The sequence below is a fragment of the Silene latifolia genome, chromosome 5 (assembly GCF_048544455.1).
Source record: "Silene latifolia isolate original U9 population chromosome 5, ASM4854445v1, whole genome shotgun sequence".
Lineage (NCBI taxonomy): Eukaryota > Viridiplantae > Streptophyta > Magnoliopsida > Caryophyllales > Caryophyllaceae > Silene > Silene latifolia.
In genome coordinates, this window is record NC_133530.1 from 39,297,713 (window position 1) to 39,312,921 (window position 15,209).

The 15,209-nt window shown below is 37.1% G+C and overlaps 1 protein-coding gene across 1 annotated transcript; it reads left to right on the top strand.

The window, feature by feature from the left end:
* Window positions 1-1,143: 1,143 nt before the first annotated feature.
* LOC141657296 (DNA polymerase I B, chloroplastic/mitochondrial-like) lies at window positions 1,144-12,865 on the top strand. The gene is made up of 14 exons (XM_074464473.1): window positions 1,144-1,492; window positions 2,916-3,082; window positions 3,480-3,800; window positions 3,927-4,279; window positions 4,765-4,956; window positions 6,170-6,843; window positions 7,428-7,854; window positions 8,378-8,473; window positions 8,933-9,025; window positions 9,113-9,307; window positions 10,197-10,289; window positions 10,479-10,691; window positions 11,679-11,768; window positions 12,193-12,865. Exons 1-14 carry the CDS (start codon window positions 1,317-1,319, stop codon window positions 12,352-12,354), a joined length of 3,252 nt encoding a protein of 1,083 aa, XP_074320574.1. The 5' UTR covers window positions 1,144-1,316; the 3' UTR covers window positions 12,355-12,865.
* The last annotated feature ends 2,344 nt before the right edge of the window (window positions 12,866-15,209 follow it).

Consider the following 15,209-nt stretch of genomic DNA (forward strand, 5'->3'; position numbering starts at 1 on the left):
GCTATACAACTGATATAGTTAATACCAAAAGGAGTAGCTTTTAAGTTAAAGGGACTGATGATCCATCAATAATCAACCCAAAAGTTTTCTATGTTTCGATTTTCAAGATAGTTGGACTTTATTTTTTATCAACTTAATTGACTTTTACTATCAAACTATGACAATGTAAACCAACGTTTGCAATCTGTTGTTCAACAAATTCTTAGAACGTTTAACATGCATATTGTTAAGATGATCCTAATGGGAGCCTCATGCATTCTATGTAACAGAATCACAAATATTTTTGTACTGTTGTTTAGAGACTACTAATTTTATTAGAATTTAGTATGGATTTGATTTTACGAGAAGGTATATAAAGAGCAAACTACTCTCTTAATTGTAGATAGTCAAGGTAAACGTTTGCTATAGGAGATCTAACATTTCTCTAAACACACTAAATATAGATATTTATGATACTCCTTGCTTTACGTAACACCATTTAGTTTTACGTAGTTGTTATGGGTTAAAATAATTTGCAGAACTCATAAAGGTCTGTCTCAGTTATTAAGGGCGGTTCATTTGGTGAGCTGCACTATATTTATGGAGATAATGTTTTGTACGGAGTATTTAATTAAAACCAATGATTTCTATAACAAAAATGGAAAAACTAATTACATACTCTTACTATGTAATTTGATGTTTTACAACTGAAATGATAACTACTAAATGACAAAACTACTATGCTAAAAGCACCGATAGTTCATTGATCAACTACACCAACCACGAACTTTTGTTTATCAATGATTTAAACATAATTGAACTTCTTTTATCAACTATAGAATATATTTATAAAGATAACTTAATAATAAATTTCACAAGATCGCACGGGCTTTTCAACTAGTAATACAGTATAAGAAAAGTAAGTATTTAATTTAATTTCTGAAGTATTTTATTGGTAGATTATCCAAACTTAACGGTAGAATGGATGGATTTTGGTTGTGAGGTTCTTAACTGTATACATTGATAGTTTAGGTCCTTAACTGGAAAAAAAATAATAGTTGAGGTCCTTAATTTGGGGTTAACTCTACGGTGAATGGTCTCGAGTGTGTACTCTGTAGGGGTCTAAAAACCTAGCTAATCCACCATTTTCACTAGTTTGTCACCAAAGAAATGACCCTTTGTTCTTCTTGTCTTCTCTTTTGCTGCAACCCTTTGCCTTAATCCTTTTCTCAGACACAAAACCCCTCTCTAAACCCTCCTTCCCCAAAAATCCCATCTCTCAAATTTGCAACTTACAACAAAAAGACACAAACTTGAGCCTAAAAACGGGGTCTTGTATGTGTAGCAAGAGTACCCAACACTTGGGTAGAGCTTCATTTCGAGCTATATCTATGGCTTCTTCTTTTTCTTCTTCTTCTTTGAAAGCTCCTTTTCCTCCCCTTTTCTGGGCTTCTTCTTATCCTTCTCGTTGCCGAACCCGATTTTTTTGTTTTTCTTCGCTTGCTCGTGAATGGTCCGTTTTCTTCCTTTCTTTTACTACCCTTTTGCTTTTATGTTATGTTTCTTTGGTTTAATCTGTTTGTGGGTTTATGATAATTGGGTTATATTCATGTAGTTATTTGTGATTTATGGTTGTTTTTGTTGAGGTGGAGTGCTCTTCTTTTTGGGTGTTATTGCTGGGACATACCTCACAACTGCTGGTTTACGCCTTCTTTGTGCAGACAATTAGGGAGAGGGGGGGGGGTTGACCAGATGGTGAGGCGAGGCGATGCTAATGTCAGTTTGGATCCTTCTTATGTTGGAAGAACAACATTAGCCTAATGTTCAAGGCCGCCGGCAAATTGCAGGCTATGGGAGTCGGATGTATGCAGCTTTACCCTTGTGCTTGCAACACGAACGACCAAAGATGAAAATTGAAAATTGCATTGAGAACTGCATGGAATGAATGATGGTGCTACACAATAAAAAGAATATCAGCCAATTTAGTGAGCTATTTTGCTATATTCCATCATCATTCAGAACCAAACAAGGAACTGTACAAGGAAAATTGTCCCACCCCCTTTCCCTCTATGTACATCCATCCACACAAGTAGTTAGGAATTTTATTGTTGATAGTCGACAAATTCGTTGCTGCATTTGAGAGTGCAGAACTCCATGGTGAGGCGAGGCGATGCTAATGTCAGTTTGGATCCTTCTTATGTTGGAAGAACAACATTAGCCTAATGTTCAAGGCCGCCGGCAAATTGCAGGCTATGGGAGTCGGATGTATGCAGCTTTACCCTTGTGCTTGCAACACGAACGACCAAAGATGAAAATTGAAAATTGCATTGAGAACTGCATGGAATGAATGATGGTGCTACACAATAAAAAGAATATCAGCCAATTTAGTGAGCTATTTTGCTATATTCCATCATCATTCAGAACCAAACAAGGAACTGTACAAGGAAAATTGTCCCACCCCCTTTCCCTCTATGTACATCCATCCACACAAGTAGTTAGGAATTTTATTGTTGATAGTCGACAAATTCGTTGCTGCATTTGAGAGTGCAGAACTCCATGCTGTGTGGTTTTTTGGGTAGGCATTTATAATTAGGTGCACACGAGAGTACATTAGACCCCATGTATTAGCCGTCTTTTTTGGTGGCGGGCAGTTTATTTGGTGCTCTTGATCGTACATACTGCCCAATTCACCCCTCATTATGTGTTATTTCGAGAGGTTCTTGTTGAAGGTGGGCTAAGAAGTTGCTGCACTTGCGAGTACGTATTTGTCAATTGTGTCTTGTGTAAGTTCTTAACCTGTCGGGTATGATACTATAATGTGTTTTATATAGAATGATTGTGTAATCAAGTAATGTTTATTGAATTGGAAAAAAAAACTTCGTGCTGATGCATTACTATCATCCCCATTACTTAAGAATATCTTAATTAGTTTACAGGGAGGACCATTTACTCCAACAGCGGAAGTGTGGACTTTCCTATAAAGATAATGAATTATGGACCAGATCCACAGAATCAAGAAGGCACTATGAACAACCCATGTGTTCTCTGAGACAAAGTACAACTGACTCAACTAGTGATTTTGCAGTAAATTCTATGCCTCCATGTAATGCTTTTTCCTCTTTCATAATTAGGTTGTTAATTAAAATTGGCTGTACTCTTCTGTATCTGAAACACACTCAGAGCCGACTCCCACTAACTCTACTTGGTGGGGGGAGCCTATGCCGGGGCTTTGTTATTATGCAGTTCCAAAATGATCTTTGTGAGAACACCTAAGATATTGGGCCTCCAAGGGTCTTCAAATCTCTGTGTTTGCTTGCGGCCTTGTATTTTACAACTGTTTCATATCTTCACAATTGAGCATATTGGACATCAAAGTTTTGCCTTATTTTGTGACTGGGGGCAAAGACCATTTTGGATAGGTTTAAAGGAGTAAATATTGTGGTGACGGGATGAAAATTCACATGATAGCCTTGCTCACTTGTTGCTGCTCTTAAATGTAGGGAGATTGTCAAGGCAAACGCGTTACGAGGAGCCTGGACGACCGAAGGTAGTCACAGGTTCTGAAAAAAGTCTTTGGAGACAAAATACAGAGGAAGTAAAGAATAGTAAATTGCACTTCAGCCAAAGTGTGGTGGAAGTTCAAAGAGCACCTTCTAAGGTCACACAAAAGCCTTCCATGGACTCTTTACACGAAAGCATAAATGAGGAGTCTAGGTCTCTTGGCATCTCTTCTGTTCCTGGTCCTCGTCATATTTCCACGGCAGACTTGACGATTGAACCGGATTGTAGTCCGGTTGAAGCACATGAACGGCTGAATGCAGGTACCCCTTTTTTTGTTCTTGTGTGATGGATGTTAGTGTTTTTTCCCCATTTTGTGCTTCCTTTATTTGATAGATCGAGCAACAAAGCACGTAATGAATTAAAGTATGCTTCTTATTCCTTGGCAGATGCTACTAAAAGGGGTCTCAACTCTAATGGTGTCCTGATGGAGAAAGTCAATGGCACATTGTTAACACAAGACAAAGATACTGCGCATCAAAAGTCGGTTACTGCTGATTATAGTCCATTTCTTGGGGATGAAGTAATAGATCTATCTGCTAATGGTCTTCCATTTTCTGAAGAATGTGATGATTATACAATATCCCGGGAAGTAGATGTTGATAACCAATCCAAACTTCGCTGGCGGCTTTGTAGCATCATTAATAAAGTTCTTATAGTAGATAATATTGCTACTGCAAGAATGGTTGTTCATAAACTCACACATGAGTACAAGCACCATGTACATGCTTGTGATACAGAGGTATGTTTTGTACCATTGAATTTATAGTTCCCCTCATAGTCTCTGATTAAGGAGTTGTAATACTCCATCCTGTTTATATCGTTTCCATTTGACTTAGTAGTCAGTGATGTCAACTTTGAATGATAATCTATCACAGTATACATAGGTTTATCATATAACATTCTCTTCCTTGAAGAGTATATGCTGCAAATTTATCCGGGAGTTAATTGTTTTATAATCTAATGAAAACTATTTTGTAAACCTATCCTCTTGATGGGGGAAGGGAAAGTATGCCTTCTGCTTCATAGGCTCAGACTACTCTAGCAAGCTAATGAAGGATCTCATATATACGATTTTATATCGGTCCATGGATCATATATGTAATATCCTGCAGTTGTATCAATTCGTACTGTACTTTGACGTGTGTATATATGGAATATATGCATTATGTATTGAGTTCCTCAATGTTGGTTTTACTGATTGGCTTTTTAAATATGTCATGATAGGTATCCGAGATCGACGTGAAACAGGATACACCTGTTAACCATGGTGAAATAATCTGCTTCAGTATTTATTCTGGAAAAGATGTGGACTATGGAAACGGGAAATCTTGTATATGGGTAGACGTGTTAGATGGAGGTGGGAAACATATTCTGGCTGAATTTGCTCCATTCTTTGAAGACCCGTCGATTAAAAAGGTGAAATTGCTTTAAAGATCCAGTATTACTAGATGAATTTTGTGCATTCGAAGACATGGTAAAATGTCTACGGATAATACCCTTTATGTTTGATTTTCATGCATAACATACCATTTTTGTCGCTATAAAAAATTCAATTGACCATAACTCCTAGACCGACATTTAGAATCGGCCAATTTTTGTTCTAAAATGATTGTCTCATCATACTCTATGATTTGAGAAGGGGGGGGAGCGAATGTCGACGACGTTTTGTCGTTTTTTTTTTGTATGAAAACCTCAAATCAACCATAACTTCGATCTTAAATTTCCAAATAACCAATTTCGTTTTGTCAAATTATAGATCTCGAAAAGTTAATCAATATGAAAAAAAGAATTGCCAAAAACCGATTTCTTGTCTACGATTTATGCTCAATTGAAAATTTTAAGAACGATAAAAAGGGCACGTCATGCTTGAAAATCAAACCTCAAGAGTACTTTGTGCACAAACCTAAAAAGTTGGGTACCACGTGCAAAATAGCATAGTTCAGGGGTACCACGTGAATTTTCCGAAATGTGTGAATTAAAACTGTTCCCATTTCTTGCTTAAAACAGGGGTTAAAGCTAAAATTTTATTGCTGTTCTTCTTTAAGTTTGCCTCAATACTCCATCATCTGTTCTTGTGTATAAATTGGTGTATTCAGTCCTTTTATTTTCGATTTCTTCAAATGTAATTTCTCCACTTTATGTTTCCCTACTTTCCCTTCTCCTCACGCCTTCTTTCCTCTTTAACATTTCTTTCTTACACCTATTCACTTCACTTTCCTTTGCTTTTTTCATTATTTTTCCTTTTATACCTTTTTTGTACTACTAACTAACATTGACGGATCTATATGATTATTCATGTTAGCCACCCCCAAAATGGGTTTGGGACGAACACTAGGTTTGGATACAGAATAGAGGAGGGAAAGGGAGATTTCTCCAAATCTTTCCTTTATTGGAGGGATTTAAATTAGGCTTGTAGGAGGGAAAATGGATCCCTCCACTTCTCCACTTCTCCCCTCCTCCAAACCTCTCAATCTCTGCTTGCTTACAAAACAGGGGATTTTGTCCCTATTCGTTTTACTTCCGAAGCCCTCTGTGGCTCTGTCCATACAAATGTAAGGCGTTGGAAGGGTTGCCACCAATGATCAATGTTTTTCACATGTTTAGTTACCGCTTATACAACATTGTGTAGGTTTGGCACAACTACAGCTTTGATTGCCATGTTGTAGAGAATTATGAAATCAAATTATCAGGATTCCATGCTGATACAATGCACATGGCAAGGCTGTGGGATTCCTCTAGACGAACAGAGGGTGGTTACTCCCTTGAGGCTCTAACAAGTGATCCAAGGGTCATGAATGAGGGCAAGATGTTCCAGGATGAAGACTTGATAGGTAAAATATCAATGAAAACCATATTTGGGAGGAGAAAGACGAAAAAAGATGGGTCGATGGGGAAAATTGTGTCTCTTCCTTCGGTCGAGGAGTTGCAGATAGAAGAAAGGGAACCATGGATCTGTTATTCTTCTTTAGATTCTATGAGTACTTTGAAACTATATGAGAGCTTAAAATCCAAGTTATCAAAAATGCCGTGGGTAATGAATGGTAATTGTTATGGTAATATGTTCCATTTCTATGAAAACTACTGGCGGCCTTTTGGCAAACTTCTTGTGCAAATGGAAACTGAAGGAATGTTAGTAGACAGAGCATATCTTTCAAAGGTGGAAAAGGTGGCTATTGCTGAGCAACGAATTGCTGCTGACCGTTTCCGGAATTGGGCATCTAAGTACTGCCCAGATGCTAGGCATATGAATGTGGGGAGTGATACCCAGCTAAGGCAACTCTTTTTTGGTGGCAGTTGCAACAGGTTTATGTTTTTTAGCTTCTTGTTTTCCTTTGATGTTTTGGACCCTCTTTTATGAAAATTTAATTTTGTGATTGAAACCCATACGACACTTGGAGAAGATGTTAAAAGTGAACCTGTACATGTCCAACTTAGAATTGACATTTTTTTTGCTATGCATAAATTTAATTCAGAGATTTTGTTTCTGGATGCCATCTACAATATTGTTCTTGTTCATCATTCAACATTACTTGAGGGAATCTGTTATCTAATACAATTTTGAGGAGTATGAGGTTGATCTGATTAATATTATTATCTTTTTGTACATGGGTGCCACACACACACCTTGGTGTCCCTTGATTTATATTATATCTTACTTATAAAAAGTGTGAGGTTGATTTGATTTGACATTTAGCAACAAAGATTTGACATGTCTTGCGCACCCCACAGAAGATCATCAATCTACTATTTAACACTAGACTCCAAAGCTGAAGCTTTGTTTTATTATTAATAAATATCATCACTAGTTTAAAGGTGAGATGTTTCTGTTATTCTTATTGAGAATTGTCGTGACTGTCTGGTGACTTACCTTCTGTATCTTGTAACAGGAAGGACCAAAATGAGTTTCTTCCTACAGAGAAAAAATTTAAAATTCCGAATACTGATAATGTGATTGAAGAAGGAAAGAAGGCCCCGAAAAAATTTCGCGATATTACATTGTACAAAATTGGTTCTCCGTTACAGACTGAGTTGTACACGGCGAGTGGATGGCCTTCTATGAGTGGAGATGCTCTGAAGGCTCTTGCTGGGAAGGTATCAGCAGAATATGATTTTTCTAGTGAGGCTTCTGATCTTGAAGCATTGGATGCTCCACAAAACTCAAGAAGTAAGGATGTAGATATATCTGCTTATGGATCGGCTTATGCTGCCTTTGACGGAGGACATGAGGGAATGGAGGCCTGTCATGCGATTGCTGCGTTGTGTGAAATGTGCTCGATTGACTCCTTGATTTCAAATTTCATACTTCCTTTGCAGGTATATATTGTACTGTCCCGAACTGCATAAATTTCTTAAGATAATATGCTTTATTTAGAAACTCCGACATAAATACCTAAAAGCTCATACTATGAAAAAAAAGACTTAATCCCCAGATGTCAGGGTTGACGAACATGAAAAATCATTTAAAACGTCAATAAGAGGTGGAACATATTTCTAGAATCCAGTGATCCATTAGATGACATGTGAATATCCAATGATTATTGAAAACTGATGTTTAAAGGTTTAACCTTCATTCTTAAAGGATAAAAAGCTGTTAAAAGGATTTTCTTAGGCGGCACATTTGCTATCTGAGGTCTCTCATTTGCTTTCTCTCGGTATAAAATACCTTTGGCCTACCTTTGTTTTCTAAAGTCCAAGGGTTATCATGTTGTTGCTAATTTCAATGTTAGTTTTGGACTTTATAGGCATGATGATGTTGATTCTTTATATGGCTTGAATATTGCCTATTCAGTTACTCCTGGCATTCAACAAATGTCTCAGCCGTTGTTTTGTCTTTCAGGGCAGTCATATATCAGGGAAGAATGGGCGCATTCATTGCTCGTTGAACATAAACACAGAAACTGGCCGGTTATCTGCTAGAAGACCAAATCTACAGGTAGCCATCATTCATATGATGACGATTCTTCTGAACTTTATTTTGTGTTGGTGAATATTTATCGGTCTCTTGTTGGATCAAAGTATAGTTGCTCCATAAGCATTCTATCATGTGAATGTTATTTTTAAGAGTACTGATATTCCCTAAAAATTCTGAGAGTAAGGTCTGGGCTATGTATGTTAAACTGACTCGGTGGCGAGTTTCGGATGCGACACGGTGCCAATTGTTTGGCATGGCTATTTGGCGAACAAGTTTCATGTTTTTGGTCTAAAACAAAGTGCCAATATATCGTGTTGTATCCAGCAGGCAATATGCTGCTGGAAATGAAGTATCTGAATAACATGGGATCTAGGTTGAGTATTTTTATGCTGTCCTCGCGTAATACATAGGCAGCGCAACAGGAAGAAGCTTTCTTATTCATTTTACCTATATTGATTCTCTCTCTTTACTATCCTTCAGAACCAACCTGCTTTAGAGAAAGATCGATATAAGATTCGCCAAGCTTTCATTGCTTCCCCGGGAAACTCACTGATAGTTGCTGATTATGGACAGGTTGGCAAACTGTTGCTCTATTAATTCCTTGGCTATTCTAATATCTGATTTCCTATTATAATGACTTTTATTTGTTCCCTATGACAGTTGGAACTTAGGATTCTTGCACACCTTGCAGACTGTAAGAGTATGAAAGAAGCATTTGTGGCTGGTGGTGATTTCCATTCTAGAACTGCAATGAATATGTATCCATATATTAGGGAAGCAGTTGAACAAAATGAAGTAATTTTAGAGTGGCATCCACAGCCCGGTGAAGAAAAGCCTCCTGTCCCTTTGCTTAAGGTATGAAAATCTTGCCCTAATTTGGTGATACAGTTTTTGATCTGTTGAGAATGTTTGGTCTTTAAACGCTTATGATGCACGTGTTAGGGTTTAACTGTGTGACAGATGAAAGTTTGGCGCACATTCTTGTTTAGGTTAGTTGTTGCAGTTTGATTCGAGGAAAAACCATAGATTTGTGATTAGTGTTGTATGACATAAAGTTCGGTTCATCTGTTAATCATTGGCATTACTCTCAGGATCCGTCACCCTTGGGCTAGGAGTCTAGGATTGTAATTCTGCAAAGCTGGTATAACTTTGTCTTGTGACAACAAACAGCAGAAAAGAAGAAAAACTTGTCTAAAAAAACTTTAAAGGTTAGAAGAACACCAAATTACTTTAGCTAAGAAGTTACAAGTGTTTTCAATGATTTTTGAGAAAATTAATTGGGTTCCCCTTTAAACAACCCTCTGCCTTAGCCCAAAATTTAGCTCCATTACAACCCTCTCATACAAAGAGTGACTACTACTAGAGGAAAAAATATGAATTTTGTTTCACACAATTAAAGCAAAAGAGAAAAACCATTTGTGACCCTTTAGATGACATTTCGTGGTTGGTGGGGAGGCTCTTACTTGAGATACATGACTAAGCTCATTATTGACACTGATTAGGTCAATCGCGTCTCAGGGTTCGAACTTGAGATTGGTTTGACCTAATCAATTTTGAGGGATTGTCAGATGGGATTAGTTCACTTACACCCCTTCACAATCCTACAAGGGCGTATTCATTATGTTAGAAAACATATGTTCTTTTAGGCCAGCATTTCAGTCAAAATTCCTTGTCGATTGATTGAGCTACATCTTTTTTTGTTTCATCTCTCTGAATTCATTTTAATAGCATAACTACTTCCTAGGATGCTTATGGATCTGAAAGAAGGAAGGCGAAAATGCTCAATTTTTCAATTGCATATGGGAAAACTCCCATGGGGCTTGCTAAAGACTGGAAGGTATCTTCGTTATTCCCGTCACTCTACCTGCTGTATTGTTGCAATTATTTATATGCGGATCAGTACTCTTGTAATTATGTTCTCTGTTCTGTGTTAACCAAAGATCTGAAATCTTACATTTGGATTTAGAGTTCGAAAATTAGTGTGCTGTTTACCAAGTTGTTATATTATTCCATTCTTTATCTGCAGGTTTCTGTTCAAGAGGCAAGGGAAACTGTTGATCTGTGGTATAGAGAACGTCAGGAGGTGTTGAGATGGCAAAAGGCAAGGAAAAAAGAAGCCTTGACACATGGTTGTGTTCACACGTTGCTAGGGAGGGCTCGTCGCTTCCCCTCAGTAGATAAGTGTTCACCCTTACAAAAAGGTCACATTGAACGTGCTGCTATCAACACACCCGTGCAGGTAGCTATTTCTGCTGCACTTGTGTCTAGATGGCTTGTGCTTGCATAGTTGCATGCAACAATAGGTACATTAAATGCTGTCCTAAATCTTATGGGACTGCCACCTTAAGTGTGACCAAAAAGATCCAGATACAAGTTAAAGATGGTAAACTTAGAAAAGTAAGCAGGTGAAAGTGAGACTAAAGGAGAGAAACGTAATAAATAAGATAACAAAGATGAGGTCAAAGGAATCAAATTGGTTTAATATAGTCTAATCCATGCCCCATATTCTCTTCATTCCGGATTTCCGGTCTTACCAACACTTATATGACTTTGGTACTTAATTTGGTTGTGTGTCATCACGACACAAATATCTGACATATCCTTTAGGCCAAAACATGGAGTTTTTTTGAACAAATTAGTTGTATCTGACACTTCACTTACCCACGTCACTCGTTTAACATAGTCCGAGCATATTTTCTTCGGTTGCAAGAAGACACATATCACTTGCAATCACTCGTACCTAAGTTTCTTTTAGGTGTTCCCTTACCTCTCACAAAGTCGCAAATATAATCATTTCGCCACTCTTGAAAGCTGCTAACGGGTGCATCACTTGGTCTTTGTATGAAATGGCCACAACATACCCTTGACATATGTTTGAGTTATATTTAATCCTTGTTTCTCATTTGTGTAAGCCATCTGTGTCTTACTTGGAAAGTGATTCCATTTTCACGGCACTTTCAATCAATCATATATATGTGTTTTTTTTCATGCTCATTTCACTTCTCAAAGTCACAATATCATCATTTCACATCACAAAGTCCCAATATCATCATTTCACCACGCTTGCAGGCTACTAATTGGTGCAACACTAGATCTTTGTATGACATGGCCACAACTTATTCTCAACCTATTTTTGAATCTTTTTTCATCCTTGTTTCTCGTTCGTGTAGGCCATTTATTTCTTACTCAGAAAGTGATTTTGTTTACATGGTACTTTGTAATGTAGGGAAGTGCTGCTGATGTCGCCATGTGTGCCATGATGGAAATAGAGAGAAATACACGTCTGAAAGAGCTTGGATGGAAACTGCTTCTCCAGGTTCGGCTGGATTATGTTTTTTTTTTTAAGCTTCTCCCATTTCATTACAAATGGCATGATTAAGAAATAGTGCAAAAAAAGCTTGTACGATACGGTTGTATGCATAGATTGCATACAACCTAGCCATTTAATGTCAAACGGTCTTGATTTGTTGTATGCATACGACCATCTCACACAAGACTCACCAATTAAAAGATTGTTCTCAAAATTACTCGTGAACTTCTGGACTTCTAGTCTAATATAGTAATATGTATACTCCCTCCGTCCCAATCATTTGTTTACCATTGATTAAACTATCATTCGCAAAGAATATAAAAGGTAAACAAATGACTGGGACAAAGGGAGTATGACTCAACTTTTTCCTTTGGTATCCTCCATAAGCCGGTCAATCACGGAATTGTAAGATGCCGTTTCCTTTGTGCAGGTTCATGATGAAGTGATCTTGGAAGGACCTTCAGAATCCTCAGTAGAGGCCAAGGATCTAGTTGTGGAATGCATGTCAAAACCATTCGATGGGAAAAACATTCTCAGTGTTGAGCTAGTTGTTGATGCCAAATGTGCCCAGAACTGGTATGCTGCCAAATAAGTTTCCCTTGGGCAGTCTAAGTACTTGAGGAAACTCGTTAAATGCTGATGGTTTGTTGGGGTACGTGAGTTTGGGGCCCGTTTTGTGTGCCAGTAGCCCCGATGTTCTGCCACTATATAAGGTGGGTTTGTGTATATAGAAGATATGGATGTCCCTCAAAAAGAGTTGGTACCCCTAATTCCGGAGCAACTGGGTTGTCAACGTAATTTCAAATTTCATCTGGTTCTAGCTTCTTGATCCTATTATTATGTCACTATCATGGCCACTCCATGAATAACCCTCGATTGCCTGTCTTTCCATTTTGACTTCAGTAGATTTGTGTAAATGTCGGGTAATCTAACCGGTAAAGTCATTGACATTCGTCGACGTCAAAAATGTCATTGTAGCTATCTTTACTAGAAGGAAAAACAAAAACTAAGGTAATGCCCCTTTCCTTTAGGAGGTAACCTATTATGGTTGGGCTTGTTACCCATTTTTATTTGGTTTTAGTTCTAATTGGTTCTATTTGTCACCGCTTAATCTCTCCCCGCTCCCCTCCGATTTCAAACAAACAAAAAAACCTTTGTTAGTTGTTAGACATGTTACTACTATTAGCCGACACTGACTAATTTTTGGTGTTGGTAATTTGGTATTATTTCGTATCTCAAATCTGAAAAAATAAAATAAAAAACAATAATGATATTTGAGGTAAATGATTGCCTAAAAAAACAGTCGCGTAAAAGTTGTGTTTTCTTTTACAATTTTGCAAATTCAACTTTCCTGTTCACAATGGAAGAGCCCAAGCCCCAACCAGAGGTGATCATGGATTCATGGCTTGCGCGGCGGGTTTGAGCCTGGCCTTAACAAATAGCCAAGATATGTGCGGGCCTAATAGCCCAAATCTTTAGCCCAAATCTAGCCCACGGATCAATTCAGGCTGGCTCTAATGGGTCATTTTTGGGCAGGAGACGTGGAAGTTGGAAGTCGAAACTAATATAGAAAAATAAATAACATAAATTCTTTTCGTGTCAATTATTTGTTAATCTTTGATTATAATGCTTTTAACAGAATACTAAAGATTAAAGATAATAAAGAACGAGAAAAAGGGGTTAATACATTTATATGACTACTTTATTAAAGACCTTAAAAAAACATAAAACTTATGTTAAGCCATGGAATTATGCTACAAAAAAAAAAAAAAGATAAACACCAAAATATTTCATTTTTGCATGAACATATCAGCTACTTGTAAATATCTAAGCATGTGATCACTTTAGTTTCGACTGTCATTATTTTTATATACTTCGTATAATAGAAATAACATAATGTGAATAGATGTGCTGTTAAAATGTTTGTAAAATTATTTGACTAAATTAACAAAAAATAAAAATAAACAAATAAACTTAATTTGCGTTAAATGTTCAACCAGACGCAACCAAAATATTAGTCGAGCCTATATGGGCTTTATCTGACCGAGATAAGAGGCCCAAACCTAACAAAAAGTCGAGCTAGACCGGCGAACTTGGCTCGTTTTATCACCACTAAGCCCAATTTACCCCATTTATCTACTAGCACTAGTTGATATAATCCTTTAAGATGCTTAAAAAATCTTGAAAACTTTATAAAGTGACCAAACCTACCACTAAATTGAAGATGAAAATGACTAGTAATTGTAGGCAAGGTAAGAATTTATTAAATAAGTTCCAAATAAGGAGTATGTCGAGGTGTTAAGATTCTATAGATGAAGTATTTGTGGTTGTTATGATGATATGTGATCAAAGGTGAGGAACGAAAGACATGCCCACAATTTCTCATGTAAAGAAAAGGATATGGGACTAAAAAACAAAGGCCATTGGTTCCATTGAAACACTATGTACTTGACCTTTAGACACTTGGAAAAGCCTACTACTTGACCCAACAAGGAGCTATGTGATGGAACTAAATTTGTTATCCTAAATATTTTTGTTGAAGTAAACTTGTTGGGATCTTGAGTTAGATATTTTCTTGATTTTGGATATGATAATATTAGTGTTTAAACTATGATTTTTCTGTTGTATTTGCATCGTTATTTATATCTTTTACATAAAGTTGTAAATTAATCGTTATTTAATATTTGAATTTTTTTGTTATATGCATGTTTATACTCATTTTGTCCTAATTATTTATGACAAAGTGTATGTGAAAGAGTAAAATATGTATGTGAAAATATAATCCCGATATTTATTTTCGCAGTACGTATTTTACTCAACCCAGTACATTTTGTCATTTTTTTTCCATTTCATACCCCTAGGTAAAAAAAAACCTTTCAAACACAATTCTCTCAACTACAATTCCCGCAACAATTTTTTGATTCGTCCGTTTTCAATTAGACCTAGTTTAACTATAAAACAGTGATTTAGTTTGTAAATTCTATAATTATGAACTAAATTAAGGCCTTTCTTTCATGATTTTTAGATGATCTAATTTAATTTAGGGTTTTAGTTATCTATAAACTATTGTTCTATGACATTGGTTGTTGGGTGGTGGCGGGATGGCGGCGTGGGTGGAGAACGACAAGGGTAGGGTGGCGCAGGCGGAGGGCGGTGAGAAAAGGGGCGGAGCATGGTGTTCCGGCGAAAAGTGGTATGTCATGGGTTAGAGGCAAAGGTGGAGAAGGTTTGATAGGTAAGGGGAAGGAGTTGCTGTAACACCCCCTCATACCAAGGTGCCTTACCAGGACCACCCTACCATGAGAGTGCGTTACCATCTCGGTTGCCCGAGGTTAGTACATATCAAAAGCGTCTGAAGTGAGCACATTTATTAAAGTAATGTAAATTGCAAAGTTTACAATATCCAAAACCAAATACTGTCTAACGAAATACAACTTCAAAGTCTTA

Coding starts and splice junctions, on each gene's coding strand:
- LOC141657296 (XM_074464473.1), top strand. CDS start 1,317: ATGTGTAGCAAGAGTACCCAACACTTGGGTAGAGCTTCATTTCGAGCT. Junction 4,957..6,169: donor AAGACCCGTCGATTAAAAAG/GTGAAATTGCTT, acceptor AACATTGTGTAG/GTTTGGCACAACTACAGCTT. Junction 9,026..9,112: donor TAGTTGCTGATTATGGACAG/GTTGGCAAACTG, acceptor TCCCTATGACAG/TTGGAACTTAGGATTCTTGC.